Genomic DNA, 13,716 nt, shown 5'->3' with positions numbered 1-13,716 from the left:
CTGGGAATGGAGACACTGACAGGTTGAAACCAGTAAGAACTGTGAATGACACTGGGAATGGAGACACTGACAGGTTAAAACCAGTAAGAACTGTGAGTGACACTGGGAATGGAGACACTGACAGGTTGAAACCAGTAAGAACTGTGAATGACACTGGGAATGGAGACACTGACAGGTTAAAACCAGTAAGAGTTGTGAGGCTGACACTGGGAATGGAGACACTGACAGGATAAAACCAGTAAGAACTGTGAGGCTGACACTGGGAATGGAGACACTGACAGGTTAAAACCAGTAAGAACTGTGAATGACACTGGGAATGGAGACACTGACAGGATAAAACCAGTAAGAGCTGTGAGGCTGACACTGGGAATGGAGACACTGACAGGTTAAAACCAGTAAGAGCTGTGAGGCTGACACTGGGAATGGAGACACTGACAGGTTAAAACCAGTAAGAACTGTGAGTGACACTGGGAATGGAGACACTGACAGGTTAAAACCAGTAAGAACTGTGAATGACACTGGGAATGGAGACACTGACAGGTTAAAACCAGTAAGAACTGTGAGGCTGACACTGGGAATGGAGACACTGACAGGTTAAAACCAGTAAGAACTGTGAGATCACTGGGAATGGAGACACTGACAGGTTAAAACCAGTAAGAACTGTGAATGACACTGGGAATGGAGACACTGACAGGATAAAACCAGTAAGAGCTGTGAGGCTGACACTGGGAATGGAGACACTGACAGGTTAAAACCAGTAAGAGCTGTGAGGCTGACACTGGGAATGGAGACACTGACAGGTTAAAACCAGTAAGAACTGTGAGGCTGACACTGGGAATGGAGACACTGACAGGTTAAAACCAGTAAGAGCTGTGAGGCTGACACTGGGAATGGAGACACTGACAGGTTAAAACCAGTAAGAACTGTGAGGCTGACACTGGGAATGGAGACACTGACAGGTTAAAACCAGTAAGAACTGTGAGTGACACTGGGAATGGAGACACTGACAGGTTAAAACCAGTAAGAACTGTGAGATCACTGGGAATGGAGACACTGACAGGATAAAACCAGTAAGAACTGTGAGTGACACTGGGAATGGAGACACTGACAGGTTAAAACCAGTAAGAACTGTGAGGCTGACACTGGGAATGGAGACACTGACAGGATAAAACCAGTAAGAACTGTGAGGCTGACACTGGGAATGGAGACACTGACAGGTTAAAACCAGTAAGAACTGTGAGTGACACTGGGAATGGAGACACTGACAGGTTAAAACCAGTAAGAACTGTGAGTGACACTGGGAATGGAGACACTGACAGGTTAAAACCAGTAAGAACTGTGAGGCTGACACTGGGAATGGAGACACTGACAGGTTGAAACCAGTAAGAACTGTGAGTGAATACCCCTCAATGAATCAATATTGAATTGAATTGAATCGGGACCTTGTGAATCGAAATCAAATCGATTCAGGAAATCCGTGGCAATCCCCAGCCCTCATCATTATTATCTGCACTTTCACTGATAATCAAGCGGACTCATGCTACCATGTATGGATTACATCAGAATGACGATCACAGACAGCCCTATAGCCAGTGTGAACACAGAGGCATGTCGTTACTAAAGCGCTGCCCTGGCTTAAATGTTAACATGATGTCAAATCTATTTAACTGGTCATTTAAAGGTTAAAGAAATACTGCACCTTCTGGGACTTGAAAACTGCAGCAGGACGTCCCCAGACTGAATCTGAATTTAGATGGTTCCAGTCTGAGCCACCTCAGTGTGGGTTCAGGTTTACAGCTCTGTAGGTCTGACTGGCCTATTATCAGCCTTTCCCTTCTTTGACTCTGCTGTCCTGTCCTGCTCAGTGATTCTGATCATTTCACTCACACGCTCATCCAGCTTGTTAAAGCCATGATAGCTCTCCTCTGTCCCAGGGTGGACGTGTTTCAGCTCTTTCTCTCTTAGATGCATCATAGTGGACTTTTGCTGATATCCCATATGCTGATAATTCCAACCTTTTCTATGTGACACCGATCTATACACAGCTTTGGTAAAGAACACCAGGTGTCTCCAGTCCAAGACAGGCTGAGCCAATCAGAGCTGGGAGAGGAAGTAGACAGTCTGGTAGTAGTTTTATGTTTGGGGCTTGGTCCAGGGCTCACAGCCGGGCCCCAGAAAACCTCCTGCACCTGATGGTATTGACATTTTGGGGATGATAAAGGCTGATAAATGATTCATACAGCTGATATGCACAGACGATAAATAAGCTGTAAATGCTGGCAGACATGTTCATGTTTGCTAATAACAATCATGTTGGCAGTATTCTCTAAACTGAATCAGATTCAAAGTCAGCTGTGAATGGGTGAGCCACAGCTTCACATCAGCTCATGTTTATATGGACGATGATTTATGCTCAAGAACTATTCCACTCACAGAAGCAAAAAAAGTCTTTTTCATCACTCTGTGCTACTCTTCTCAACCTCCTGAAACATCTGTGTGTTTCCTCATTGTTTCCTGTTTAAAACCTCAAGACGTTAAAGGGATTCTGGGTAATAGCCCTGCACAGAGGGGAGTTCATGACAACTGGGTCAGTCTAAAGAATCAGTTTCAAACTATTTTTGTCAAGGCAAACCAGATTCACATCCATAAAAAGGCCCTTTTTAACAGCATATTTACCTTCTGTATAGTTGTAGTGATAATGTCTGTAGGGACCAGTATCGAGATCTGATACCTGCAGCGCCGTGAGAAAGGATTGGCCCCCTTTCTGATTCCTGATGTTGCATATTTATCACACTTCAATGATCATCAAACCAATTCTTATATTTCACAAAGACAACCCAAGTAAATAGAAAATGCAGTTTCTAAATGATGATTTTATTTATTAGGGGGGAAAAATCACAACCTATCTGTCCCTGTGTGAAAAAGTAACTGCCCCCTGAACCTTAAGGTTTAAGGTCACACCACAGCATCTGAATTGGATCTAAGTCCAGACTTTGATTTGGCCACTCCAAAACCTTTGTTTTTGTTTTTGAGCCATTCAGAGGTGGACTTGCTGGTAAGAATCTGTTTTTATTTTTCAGTCTCTCCACATCCTGAGTCGTGGTCGACCTGTCAGCATGGACTCGGCGCTGCTGATTGGGTGGCAGCAGGAGAAGGAGGAGCTTAAACAGGAACTGTGTCGTCTGCACACGGAGCTGGCCGAGAGTCGAGCGGAGAGGGAGGAGCTAGAGTCGAGGAGCAGAGCGCTCAACGACCGGGTGAGGAGGGGGGACCACGGGATCATCTGAGCCAATCACAGGGTGTCTTTGGGGTCTTGAAGTGTGAGAAGTTGATTTATCAGTTCAGCCAAAATGAAGGCTGTTAAAAAGTTTTAAGAAGTCTTAAATGCTAGACGATGAGATTTCATCATGAGTTGTGTAGGAACTCTCTCATGTCTCTCAGTGTTCTGTGACTCAAACTCTGTCGGTGCTTCCTCCAACCTCTGCTGACCCTCAGCCTAGCCACTGACCTGTATGTGATCATGTGACCTGTGCATGTCAGTGATTGGTTCATGCTCGTTCGTGTGAATCGGCTGGAGTCACTTTTTTTATTCCCTCCATCATAAAGCTGTGACTGTGTCATTAATATAATGGGTTAGACATTTAAGACAGGGTATACCCTGAATCAGATCTCATCTTTATCTCTCTCTCTCTCTCCAGCTGCTCCAGACTGTGTCTCCCTCGCTCGCCCTCTCTCTGCAGCTGGAGGGGGAGCAGAGGGAGTGGAAGAAGAGGGCGAGGGAGGGGAGAGAGAGAGAGGCGAGGCAGGCTCTGCTCATCCACCGCCTGCAGAACAAGGTGAGTGTTAGAGTTCTCTCACTGCTGGTGGGTGGAGAGGATGTTTAACAAAGAAGTACTGCTGGAACTGAACCCAGATTCTTCAGATATACCAGAGACCAGGACAGAGACCTGTAGAGGACAGGAGAGAGACCTGTAGAGGACAGAGACCTGTAGAGGACAGAGACCTGTAGAGGACAGGACAGAGACCTGTAGAGGACAGGAGAGAGACCTGTAGAGGACAGGAGAGAGACCTGTAGAGGACAGGACAGAGACCTGTAGAGGACAGAGACCTGTAGAGGACAGGAGAGAGACCTGTAGAGGACAGGAGAGAGACCTGTAGAGGACAGAGACCTGTAGAGGACAGGACAGAGACCTGTAGAGGACAGGAGAGAGACCTGTAGAGGACAGAGAGCTGTAGAGTACAGAGACCTGTAGAGGACAGGAGAGAGACCTGTAGAGGACAGAGAGCTGTAGAGTACAGAGACCTGTAGAGGACAGGAGAGAGACCTGTAGAGGACAGAGACCTGTAGAGGACAGAGACCTGTAGAGTACAGAGACCTGTAGAGGACAGGAGAGAGACCTGTAGAGGACAGGACAGAGAGCTGTAGAGTACAGAGACCTGTAGAGGACAGGACAGAGACCTGTAGAGGACAGGAGAGAGACCTGTATAGGACGGGACAGAGACCTGTAGAGGACGGGAGAGAGACCTGTATAGGACGGGACAGAGACCTGTAGAGGACGGGAGAGAGACCTGTAGAGGACGGGAGAGAGACCTGTAGAGGACAGGACAGAGACCTGTAGAGGACAGGACAGAGACCTGTAGAGGACAGGAGAGAGACCTGTAGAGGACAGGACAGAGACCTGTAGAGGACAGGACAGAGACCTGTAGAGGACAGGACAGAGACCTGTAGAGGACAGGAGAGAGACCTGTAGAGGACAGGAGAGAGACCTGTAGAGGACAGGACAGAGACCTGTAGAGGACAGGACAGAGACCTGTAGAGGACAGGACAGAGACCTGTAGAGGACAGGAGAGAGACCTGTAGAGGACAGGAGAGAGACCTGTAGAGGACAGGACAGAGACCTGTAGAGGACAGGACAGAGACCTGTAGAGGACAGGACAGAGACCTGTAGAGGACAGGAGAGAGACCTGTAGAGGACAGGACAGAGACCTGTAGAGGACAGGACAGAGACCTGTAGAGGACAGAGACCTGTAGAGGACAGGACAGAGACCTGTAGAGGACAGAGACCTGTAGAGGACAGGACAGAGACCTGTAGAGGACCGGAGAGAGACCTGTAGAGGACAGGACAGAGACCTGTAGAGGACAGAGACCTGTAGAGGACAGGAGAGAGACCTGTAGAGGACAGGAGAGAGACCTGTAGAGGATAGAGACCTGTAGAGGACAGGAGAGAGACCTGTAGAGGACAGAGACCTGTAGAGGACAGAGACCTGTAGAGGACAGGACAGAGACCTGTAGAGGACAGGAGAGAGACCTGTAGAGGACAGGAGAGAGACCTGTAGAGGACAGGACAGAGACCTGTAGAGGACAGAGACCTGTAGAGGACAGGAGAGAGACCTGTAGAGGACAGGAGAGAGACCTGTAGAGGACAGAGACCTGTAGAGGACAGGACAGAGACCTGTAGAGGACAGGAGAGAGACCTGTAGAGGACAGAGACCTGTAGAGTACAGAGACCTGTAGAGGACAGGAGAGAGACCTGTAGAGGACAGAGAGCTGTAGAGTACAGAGACCTGTAGAGGACAGGAGAGAGACCTGTAGAGGACAGAGACCTGTAGAGGACAGAGACCTGTAGAGTACAGAGACCTGTAGAGGACAGGAGAGAGACCTGTAGAGGACAGGACAGAGAGCTGTAGAGTACAGAGACCTGTAGAGGACAGGACAGAGACCTGTAGAGGACAGGAGAGAGACCTGTAGAGTACAGAGACCTGTAGAGGACAGGACAGAGACCTGTAGAGGACAGAGACCTGTAGAGGACAGGACAGAGACCTGTAGAGGACAGAGAGCTGTAGAGTACAGAGACCTGTAGAGGACAGGACAGAGACCTGTAGAGGACAGGAGAGAGACCTATAGAGGACAGGAGAGAGACCTGTAGAGGACAGGACAGAGACCTGTAGAGGACAGAGACCTGTAGAGGACAGGACAGAGACCTGTAGAGGACAGGAGAGAGACCTGTAGAGGACAGAGAGCTGTAGAGTACAGAGACCTGTAGAGGACAGGAGAGAGACCTGTAGAGGACAGAGAGCTGTAGAGTACAGAGACCTGTAGAGGACAGGACAGAGACCTGTAGAGGACAGGAGAGAGACCTATAGAGGACAGGAGAGAGACCTGTAGAGGACAGGACAGAGACCTGTAGAGGACAGGACAGAGACCTGTAGAGGACAGAGACCTGTAGAGGACAGGACAGAGACCTGTAGAGGACAGGAGAGAGACCTGTAGAGGACAGAGACCTGTAGAGGACAGGAGAGAGACCTGTAGAGGACAGGAGAGAGACCTGTAGAGGACAGGAGAGAGACCTGTAGAGGATAGAGACCTGTAGAGGACAGGAGAGAGACCTGTAGAGGACAGGACAGAGACCTGTAGAGGACAGGAGAGAGACCTGTAGAGTACAGAGACCTGTAGAGGACAGGACAGAGACCTGTAGAGGACAGAGACCTGTAGAGGACAGGACAGAGACCTGTAGAGGACAGAGAGCTGTAGAGTACAGAGACCTGTAGAGGACAGGACAGAGACCTGTAGAGGACAGGAGAGAGACCTATAGAGGACAGGAGAGAGACCTGTAGAGGACAGGACAGAGACCTGTAGAGGACAGAGACCTGTAGAGGACAGGACAGAGACCTGTAGAGGACAGGAGAGAGACCTGTAGAGGACAGAGAGCTGTAGAGTACAGAGACCTGTAGAGGACAGGAGAGAGACCTGTAGAGGACAGAGAGCTGTAGAGTACAGAGACCTGTAGAGGACAGGAGAGAGACCTGTAGAGGACAGAGAGCTGTAGAGTACAGAGACCTGTAGAGGACAGGACAGAGACCTGTAGAGGACAGGAGAGAGACCTGTAGAGGACAGGAGAGAGACCTGTAGAGGACAGGACAGAGACCTGTAGAGGACAGAGACCTGTAGAGGACAGGACAGAGACCTGTAGAGGACAGGAGAGAGACCTGTAGAGGACAGAGAGCTGTAGAGTACAGAGACCTGTAGAGGACAGGAGAGAGACCTGTAGAGGACAGAGAGCTGTAGAGTACAGAGACCTGTAGAGGACAGGACAGAGACCTGTAGAGGACAGGAGAGAGACCTATAGAGGACAGGAGAGAGACCTGTAGAGGCCAGGACAGAGACCTGTAGAGGACAGAGACCTGTAGAGGACAGGACAGAGACCTGTAGAGGACAGGAGAGAGACCTGTAGAGGACAGAGACCTGTAGAGGACAGGAGAGAGACCTGTAGAGGACAGGAGAGAGACCTGTAGAGGATAGAGACCTGTAGAGGACAGGAGAGAGACCTGTAGAGGACAGGAGAGAGACCTGTAGAGGACAGAGACCTGTAGAGGACAGAGACCTGTAGAGGACAGGACAGAGACCTGTAGAGGACAGGAGAGAGACCTGTAGAGGACAGGACAGAGACCTGTAGAGGACAGAGACCTGTAGAGGACAGGAGAGAGACCTGTAGAGGACAGGAGAGAGACCTGTAGAGGACAGAGACCTGTAGAGGACAGGACAGAGACCTGTAGAGGACAGGAGAGAGACCTGTAGAGTACAGAGACCTGTAGAGGACAGGACAGAGACCTGTAGAGGACAGAGAGCTGTAGAGTACAGAGACCTGTAGAGGACAGGACAGAGACCTGTAGAGGACAGGAGAGAGACCTGTAGAGGACAGAGACCTGTAGAGTACAGAGACCTGTAGAGGACAGGAGAGAGACCTGTAGAGGACAGAGAGCTGTAGAGTACAGAGACCTGTAGAGGACAGGACAGAGACCTGTAGAGGACAGAGACCTGTAGAGGACAGGACAGAGACCTGTAGAGGACAGAGAGCTGTAGAGTACAGAGACCTGTAGAGGACAGGAGAGAGACCTGTAGAGGACAGAGACCTGTAGAGGACAGGACAGAGACCTGTAGAGGACAGGAGAGAGACCTGTAGAGGACAGGAGAGAGACCTGTAGAGGACAGGAGAGAGACCTGTAGAGGTAATGTCTTCTAAGTATGCTCTTCATTAATTTAATTAAGACAATTTAAATAGAATAAAAATATGGTTTTGAGGTTTACTGTTTTAAAGAGAGATAATCTTCTAAGTGTGTTTTGTGTTCAGGTGTTGGAGTACAGAGAGCAGTGTCAGCGCCTGGGGCTTCAGCTACAGGAAGGAAACACACAGCTGATTGACACTGAGGTCTGACTACTGTAGGACTACAGTACTACTACAAACTACAACTATAGCTCTACTGCAGTACAACAGTACTACAATATTATTATAGTACTACAATACTACTACAGAACTACAGCTAAAGCTCTACTGCAGTACTACAATATTATTATAGTACTACAATACTACTACAGAACTACAGCTAAAGTTCTACTGCAGTACTACAATATTATTATAGTACTACAGTTCTACTACAGAACGACAACTATAGTTCTACTGCAGTACAACAATATTATTATAGTACTACAGTACTACTGCAGAACTACAACTATAGCTCTACTGCAGTACTACAATATTATTATAGTACTACAGTACTACTGCAGAACTACAACTATAGCTCTACTGCAGTACAACAGTACTACAATATTATTATAGTACTACAGTTCTACTACAGAACGACAACTATAGTTCTACTGCAGTACTACAATATTATTATAGTACTACAGTTCTACTACAGAACGACAACTATAGTTCTACTGCAGTACTACAATATTATTATAGTACTACAGTACTACTACAGAACGACAACTATAGTTCTACTGCAGTACTACAATATTATTATAGTACTACAGTACTACTACAGAACTACAACTATAGCTCTACTGCAGTACTACAATATTATTATAGTACTACAGTTCTACTACAGAACGACAACTATAGTTCTACTGCAGTACTACAATATTATTATAGTACTACAGTACTACTACAGAACTACAGTACTACTGTAATGCTGCTGCTATAGAACTGTTTCTACGGTGATTCTGATAACACTGAGGCAGGACAACTTCTCATCCCGCTGCAGACAGCCAGCTGTCATGTTTTTGTTTTGTTTGTCTTCCAGCGGAGGATCAGAGATGAACACAGTGATTCTCTGGAGAGCGCCCTCATCAGGCTGGAGGAGGAGCAGCAGAGGTGTGTTTGTGTGTGGTTATCAGTCTAGAGCAGGGCTGTCAAACTCTGATTCTGGATTTAGGTCTAACCTGAGAGTCTAACAGGGTCAGCAATATTTTACCAGGAATGAATTATGGGAAAAAACTTGATCAGCACTGATGATGAATGGTTTTGAGATTTAAAAAAATAAAAATGATAAGTTAAAAGGATCAGAATCTGAGATAAGATGTCATACTTACTAGTTTTAAAGGTCATTGCATTGCTGCCATTCTTGGCCAGGTCCCCCTTGAAAAAGAGATCTTTGATCTCAGTGGGGCTAGCCTGGTTAAATAAAGGTTGAATAAATAAATAAAAAAATAAAGGTCAAAACATGAAATTAAAAATCAAAATAATGCTCATAAAAGCCAAATGTATGAGATAGAAAGTTGAAATCAGGAGTTTTATAGGTCAAAAGATATAATGAAATTCTACATCAGGTCTTTAAAGTGTCAAAGTATAAAACAGTTTTGTCTGAAAAGTCAAAATATGAGATTAAATTTAAAATTTTTAATTCTTAAAGGTCAAAATTTGAAATAAGAAGTCATAGTTGTGAGTTGTAAAGTTGAAAAATGATTGGAAAACACAGATAAATTTCTTTTTCCACATTACTGATTTTTTATCCAACAATTTTAAACATTATATTTTTATTTTTTCTGACTTAGCAAGGATATTTTATTTTTTCATGGTTTGGTTTACATGTTTATACTGGAGGAAACTGCAGACCTCATACTGCTGCTCCAGTAAGAATAAAAGCAAGATATGATCTTGTGGACCGGGTTTAACTGTACCACGGGCCGGATCTGGCCCCCGGGCCTCGAGTTTGACACCCCTGGTCTAGTGTGTATGTGGGTCTCCTCTGTGTCTCCCTTCAGGTCGACCGCTCTGGCTGAGACCAACGCTCTCCTCCAGCATGAGCTCAGCCAATCAGAGCAGGCCAACCAGGCCCTGCAGGAGGACCTCCAGAAGCTGACGTTGGATTGGACGAGAGCAGTGGAGGAGACGGAGCAAAGAGAGAATGACTGGCAGAGAGAGAGAGAGGTCTGTTTGGGTTTAGTTGATCTGTAGAGCACTGGTCCTTCAGACACTCAGAGTCATCTGTGTGTTCTCTCTCTCTCTCCAGTGTCTGTCCGGTCACGTGGGTCAGCAGCAGGCTCAGCTGTTGACGGTTTGGAGGTCTGTGGTCGCTCTGAGACGCCACTGTAACACGGTCAAAACTTCTGCTGACAGGTACGCTCACCTGTGTGGGTTTGAGGTCTCTGTAGTCCCAGTATTAAAGTCAAACCATACTTTATTTCTGAAGCACATTCAATGTACAGAGCAGCTCTCATTCAGTCAGTCAGTCTTTATCTGTACAGCACCGATTCATAACAACTGCTCTGTCTGCAGGGATCTGTGGCAGCTGAGGGCCGAGTTTTCTCGTCTCTCCTCCACGCTCCTCTCCGGCTGTGACTCTGTCTCCTCCTCTATGAGGCTCAACACTCCTACTGTCATACTCCCCTCCTCCTCTGAGCCTCCCCCCGCCTCCCCTTGTCCTCCATCCTCTCCTCTCTCCTCCACGCAGGGATCGTTCTCTTTAGCAGAGCTGGAGCACAGGGAGGAGGAGGAGGAGAGGAGGAGGTGGGAGGAGAAGGAGGAGGAGAGAAGGAGATGGGAGGAGAACGAGGGGGAGAGGAGGAGGTGGGAGCAAAAGGAGGAGGAGCTTTCAGAGCTGAAGCGTCTTCATGAGGCTAAGGTTTCCCAGCTAAATGAGCGGTAAATATCAAGTTCTCTGGTCTTCTCAGGAGGGTTCATTTAGACTCTGAGCTAGCTACAGTGATAACAATCAGCTGGTGATCCAGTCAGCTGTTGTTCTTTATTTATCAGCTGGTGATCCAGTCAGCTGTTGTTCTTTATTTATCAGCTGGTGATCCAGTCAGCTGTTGTTCTTTATTTATCAGCTGGTGATCCAGTCAGCTGTTGTTCTTTATTTATCAGCTGGTGATCCAGTCAGCTGTTCTTCTTAATTTATCAGCTGGTGATCCAGTCAGCTGTTGTTCTTTATTTATCAGCTGGTGATCCAGTCAGCTGTTGTTCTTTATTTATCAGCTGGTGATCCAGTCAGCTGTTCTTCTTGATTTATCAGCTGGTGATCCAGTCAGCTGTTGTTCTTTATTTATCAGCTGGTGATCCAGTCAGCTGTTGTTCTTTATTTATCAGCTGGTGATCCAGTCAGCTGTTCTTCTTGATTTATCAGCTGGTGATCCAGTCAGCTGTTGTTCTTTATTTATCAGCTGGTGATCCAGTCAGCTGTTCTTCTTAATTTATCAGCTGGTGATCCAGTCAGCTGTTCTTCTTGATTTATCAGCTGGTGATCCAGTCAGCTGTTGTTCTTTATTTATCAGCTGGTGATCCAGTCAGCTGTTGTTCTTTATTTATCAGCTGGTGATCCAGTCAGCTGTTGTTCTTTATTTATCAGCTGGTGATCCAGTCAGCTGTTGTTCTTTATTTATCAGCTGGTGATCCAGTCAGCTGTTGTTCTTTATTTATCAGCTGGTGATCCAGTCAGCTGTTCTTAATTTATCAGCTGGTGATCCAGTCAGCTGTTCTTCTTGATTTATCAGCTGGTGATCCAGTCAGCTGTTGTTCTTTATTTATCAGCTGGTGATCCAGTCAGCTGTTGTTCTTTATTTATCAGCTGGTGATCCAGTCAGCTGTTGTTCTATATTTATCAGCTGGTGATCCAGTCAGCTGTTCTTCTTTAAGGATGTTGACCTTCAGAATTTATGGTTCCATCAATCACAGCTAGTGGTCCAGGTCCTGAAGCAGCAAAGCAGCCCCAGACCATCACACTGCCACCACCATGTTTGACTGTTGGCATGATGTTCTTTTGATCAAATGCTGTGTTATTTTGACTCCAGATGTAACGGGACGCACACCTTCCAGAAAGTTCTACTTCTGTCTGGTCAGTCCACAGGATATGTCCCAGAAGTCTTGGGGATCATCAGGATGTTTTCAGTCAAGTTTGATATGAGCCTTTGTGTTCTTTTTTGTCTGCAGTGGTTTTAGCCTTGGAACTCTCCCATGATGCCATTGTTGCCCAGTGTCTTTCTGATGGTTGAGTCATGAACTCTGACCTTAACTGAGGCCAGTGAGGCCTGCTGGTCTTTGGATGTGGTTCTGGGTTCTTCTGGGACCTCCTGGATGAGTCGTCGTTGCACTCTTGGAGTCATGTTGGTTGGCCGACCACTCCTGGGAAGGATCCCCACTGTTCCCAGTTTTCTCCATTTGTGGATAATGGCTCTGACCGTGGTTCTCTGGAGTCCCAGAGCCTTGGAAATGTCTCTGTAACCTTTTCCAGACTGATAGATTTCAGTCACTTTGTTTCTCATTAGTTCTTGAATGTCTTTGGATGGTGGCCTGATGCGTTTCTCTCTGAGGTCTTGTAGCCTACTTCACTTTGTCTACAGCTTGTCTAACTAGTGATAGTCAGTGTTGTGTGAGTTATAGTTATTCGTATAAAATAATTCTAAACAACAACACATAAAACTAAAGCATGACTGTTGTCCATCCTCTCTCCCTCTCTGTTTTAGGATCACAGAGCTAACTCGCTCACTACAGGTGGAGGGCGATCAACGGGAGGAGAGAGAGAATGAGGCAGAGAGACACCGGGAGGCGGAGAGGAAGCTCCAGTCTGTGGCTCAGTCTGTGATTAACCTGGTGGGTTTGGAGCATCTCAGGTGTGTGTGCTGAGGTCAGAGCTCACACTGCTCTGAAGGTCTAGTCTAGTCCAGTTTGGGTCTGGAGGTTTATGCACATAGGGGCACGATATTATCAACATGATGGCGGTCTGGGCAGATAAGAACAAGTCTGCTGATATAACAGCCGTACATATCAGCAGTGTAAGTCATATATCAGAGTTCCTTTAATATCCTGACACATTAAGGACAAAAATGTCCGCTTCCCAAAATCAGCTGTAAAAATAATATATTTTCATAATTTTCTACTCCAAACGAGTCAGTCTTGAAAAATACTTCATATTTTTGGGGTTTTAACCCTTCAAAGGTCAATATGTTTACAAATCTACACTGTTTTTAACAGGACAGATCCCAAAAACTCAAATAAAACACACACACACCGTTATCCAACATCAGTAGTAACACACAGTTATCATTCAGTAGCAGGTGGCACCAACAGAAAATAGTAAAAAATGTGAAATTTTGCACCATCTGGTGGACAAATATAAAACTATGAAAGGAAGTTAGTCATCCAGAATGAAATCTGAGCATAAAGGAAGGACTGCATTAGTTTATGTTCAGATAAATGTGGGATCAAAAGTGTCATTTTCAGTGGTTTTCAATGGGACGTGTTCTGTCCTTAGGAACAAATGTGTGGGTTTTTGTGTAGCTTAGCCATTTTAGGCTAATTTAAGGAACTGAGATGACAATTTTAAAAAATGCATATCCTCTAGTAACTTTGACTTATATTCATTCAGTACGGCCAAAATGACTGAAAATTAAAAAAAAAAAAAACTATTTGGCACAAAATGCCCCTCAGTTCTCTTAGCCTC

The 13,716-nt window shown here is 46.2% G+C and overlaps 1 protein-coding gene across 1 annotated transcript in view; it reads left to right on the top strand.

Moving 5' to 3' along the window:
• si:dkey-230p4.1 (trichohyalin) overlaps window positions 1–13,716 on the top strand; it is a 76,028-nt gene that overhangs the window by 4,086 nt on the left and 58,226 nt on the right. The window contains exons 2-9 of the mRNA XM_041807087.1: window positions 3,081–3,257; window positions 3,699–3,836; window positions 8,130–8,207; window positions 9,082–9,152; window positions 10,043–10,208; window positions 10,291–10,397; window positions 10,557–10,922; window positions 12,740–12,866. Of these exons, the coding sequence (XP_041663021.1) occupies window positions 3,117–3,257; window positions 3,699–3,836; window positions 8,130–8,207; window positions 9,082–9,152; window positions 10,043–10,208; window positions 10,291–10,397; window positions 10,557–10,922; window positions 12,740–12,866 (1,194 nt within the window). The 5' untranslated portion in view covers window positions 3,081–3,116. The remainder of the gene's footprint in view (window positions 1–3,080; window positions 3,258–3,698; window positions 3,837–8,129; window positions 8,208–9,081; window positions 9,153–10,042; window positions 10,209–10,290; window positions 10,398–10,556; window positions 10,923–12,739; window positions 12,867–13,716) is intronic.

This window comes from Cheilinus undulatus, linkage group 15 (genome assembly GCF_018320785.1).
Source record: "Cheilinus undulatus linkage group 15, ASM1832078v1, whole genome shotgun sequence".
Classification (NCBI taxonomy): Eukaryota; Metazoa; Chordata; class Actinopteri; order Labriformes; family Labridae; genus Cheilinus; species Cheilinus undulatus.
Note: the sequence above shows the minus strand (reverse complement) of the source record. Positions and strands in the feature narration are given on the sequence as shown.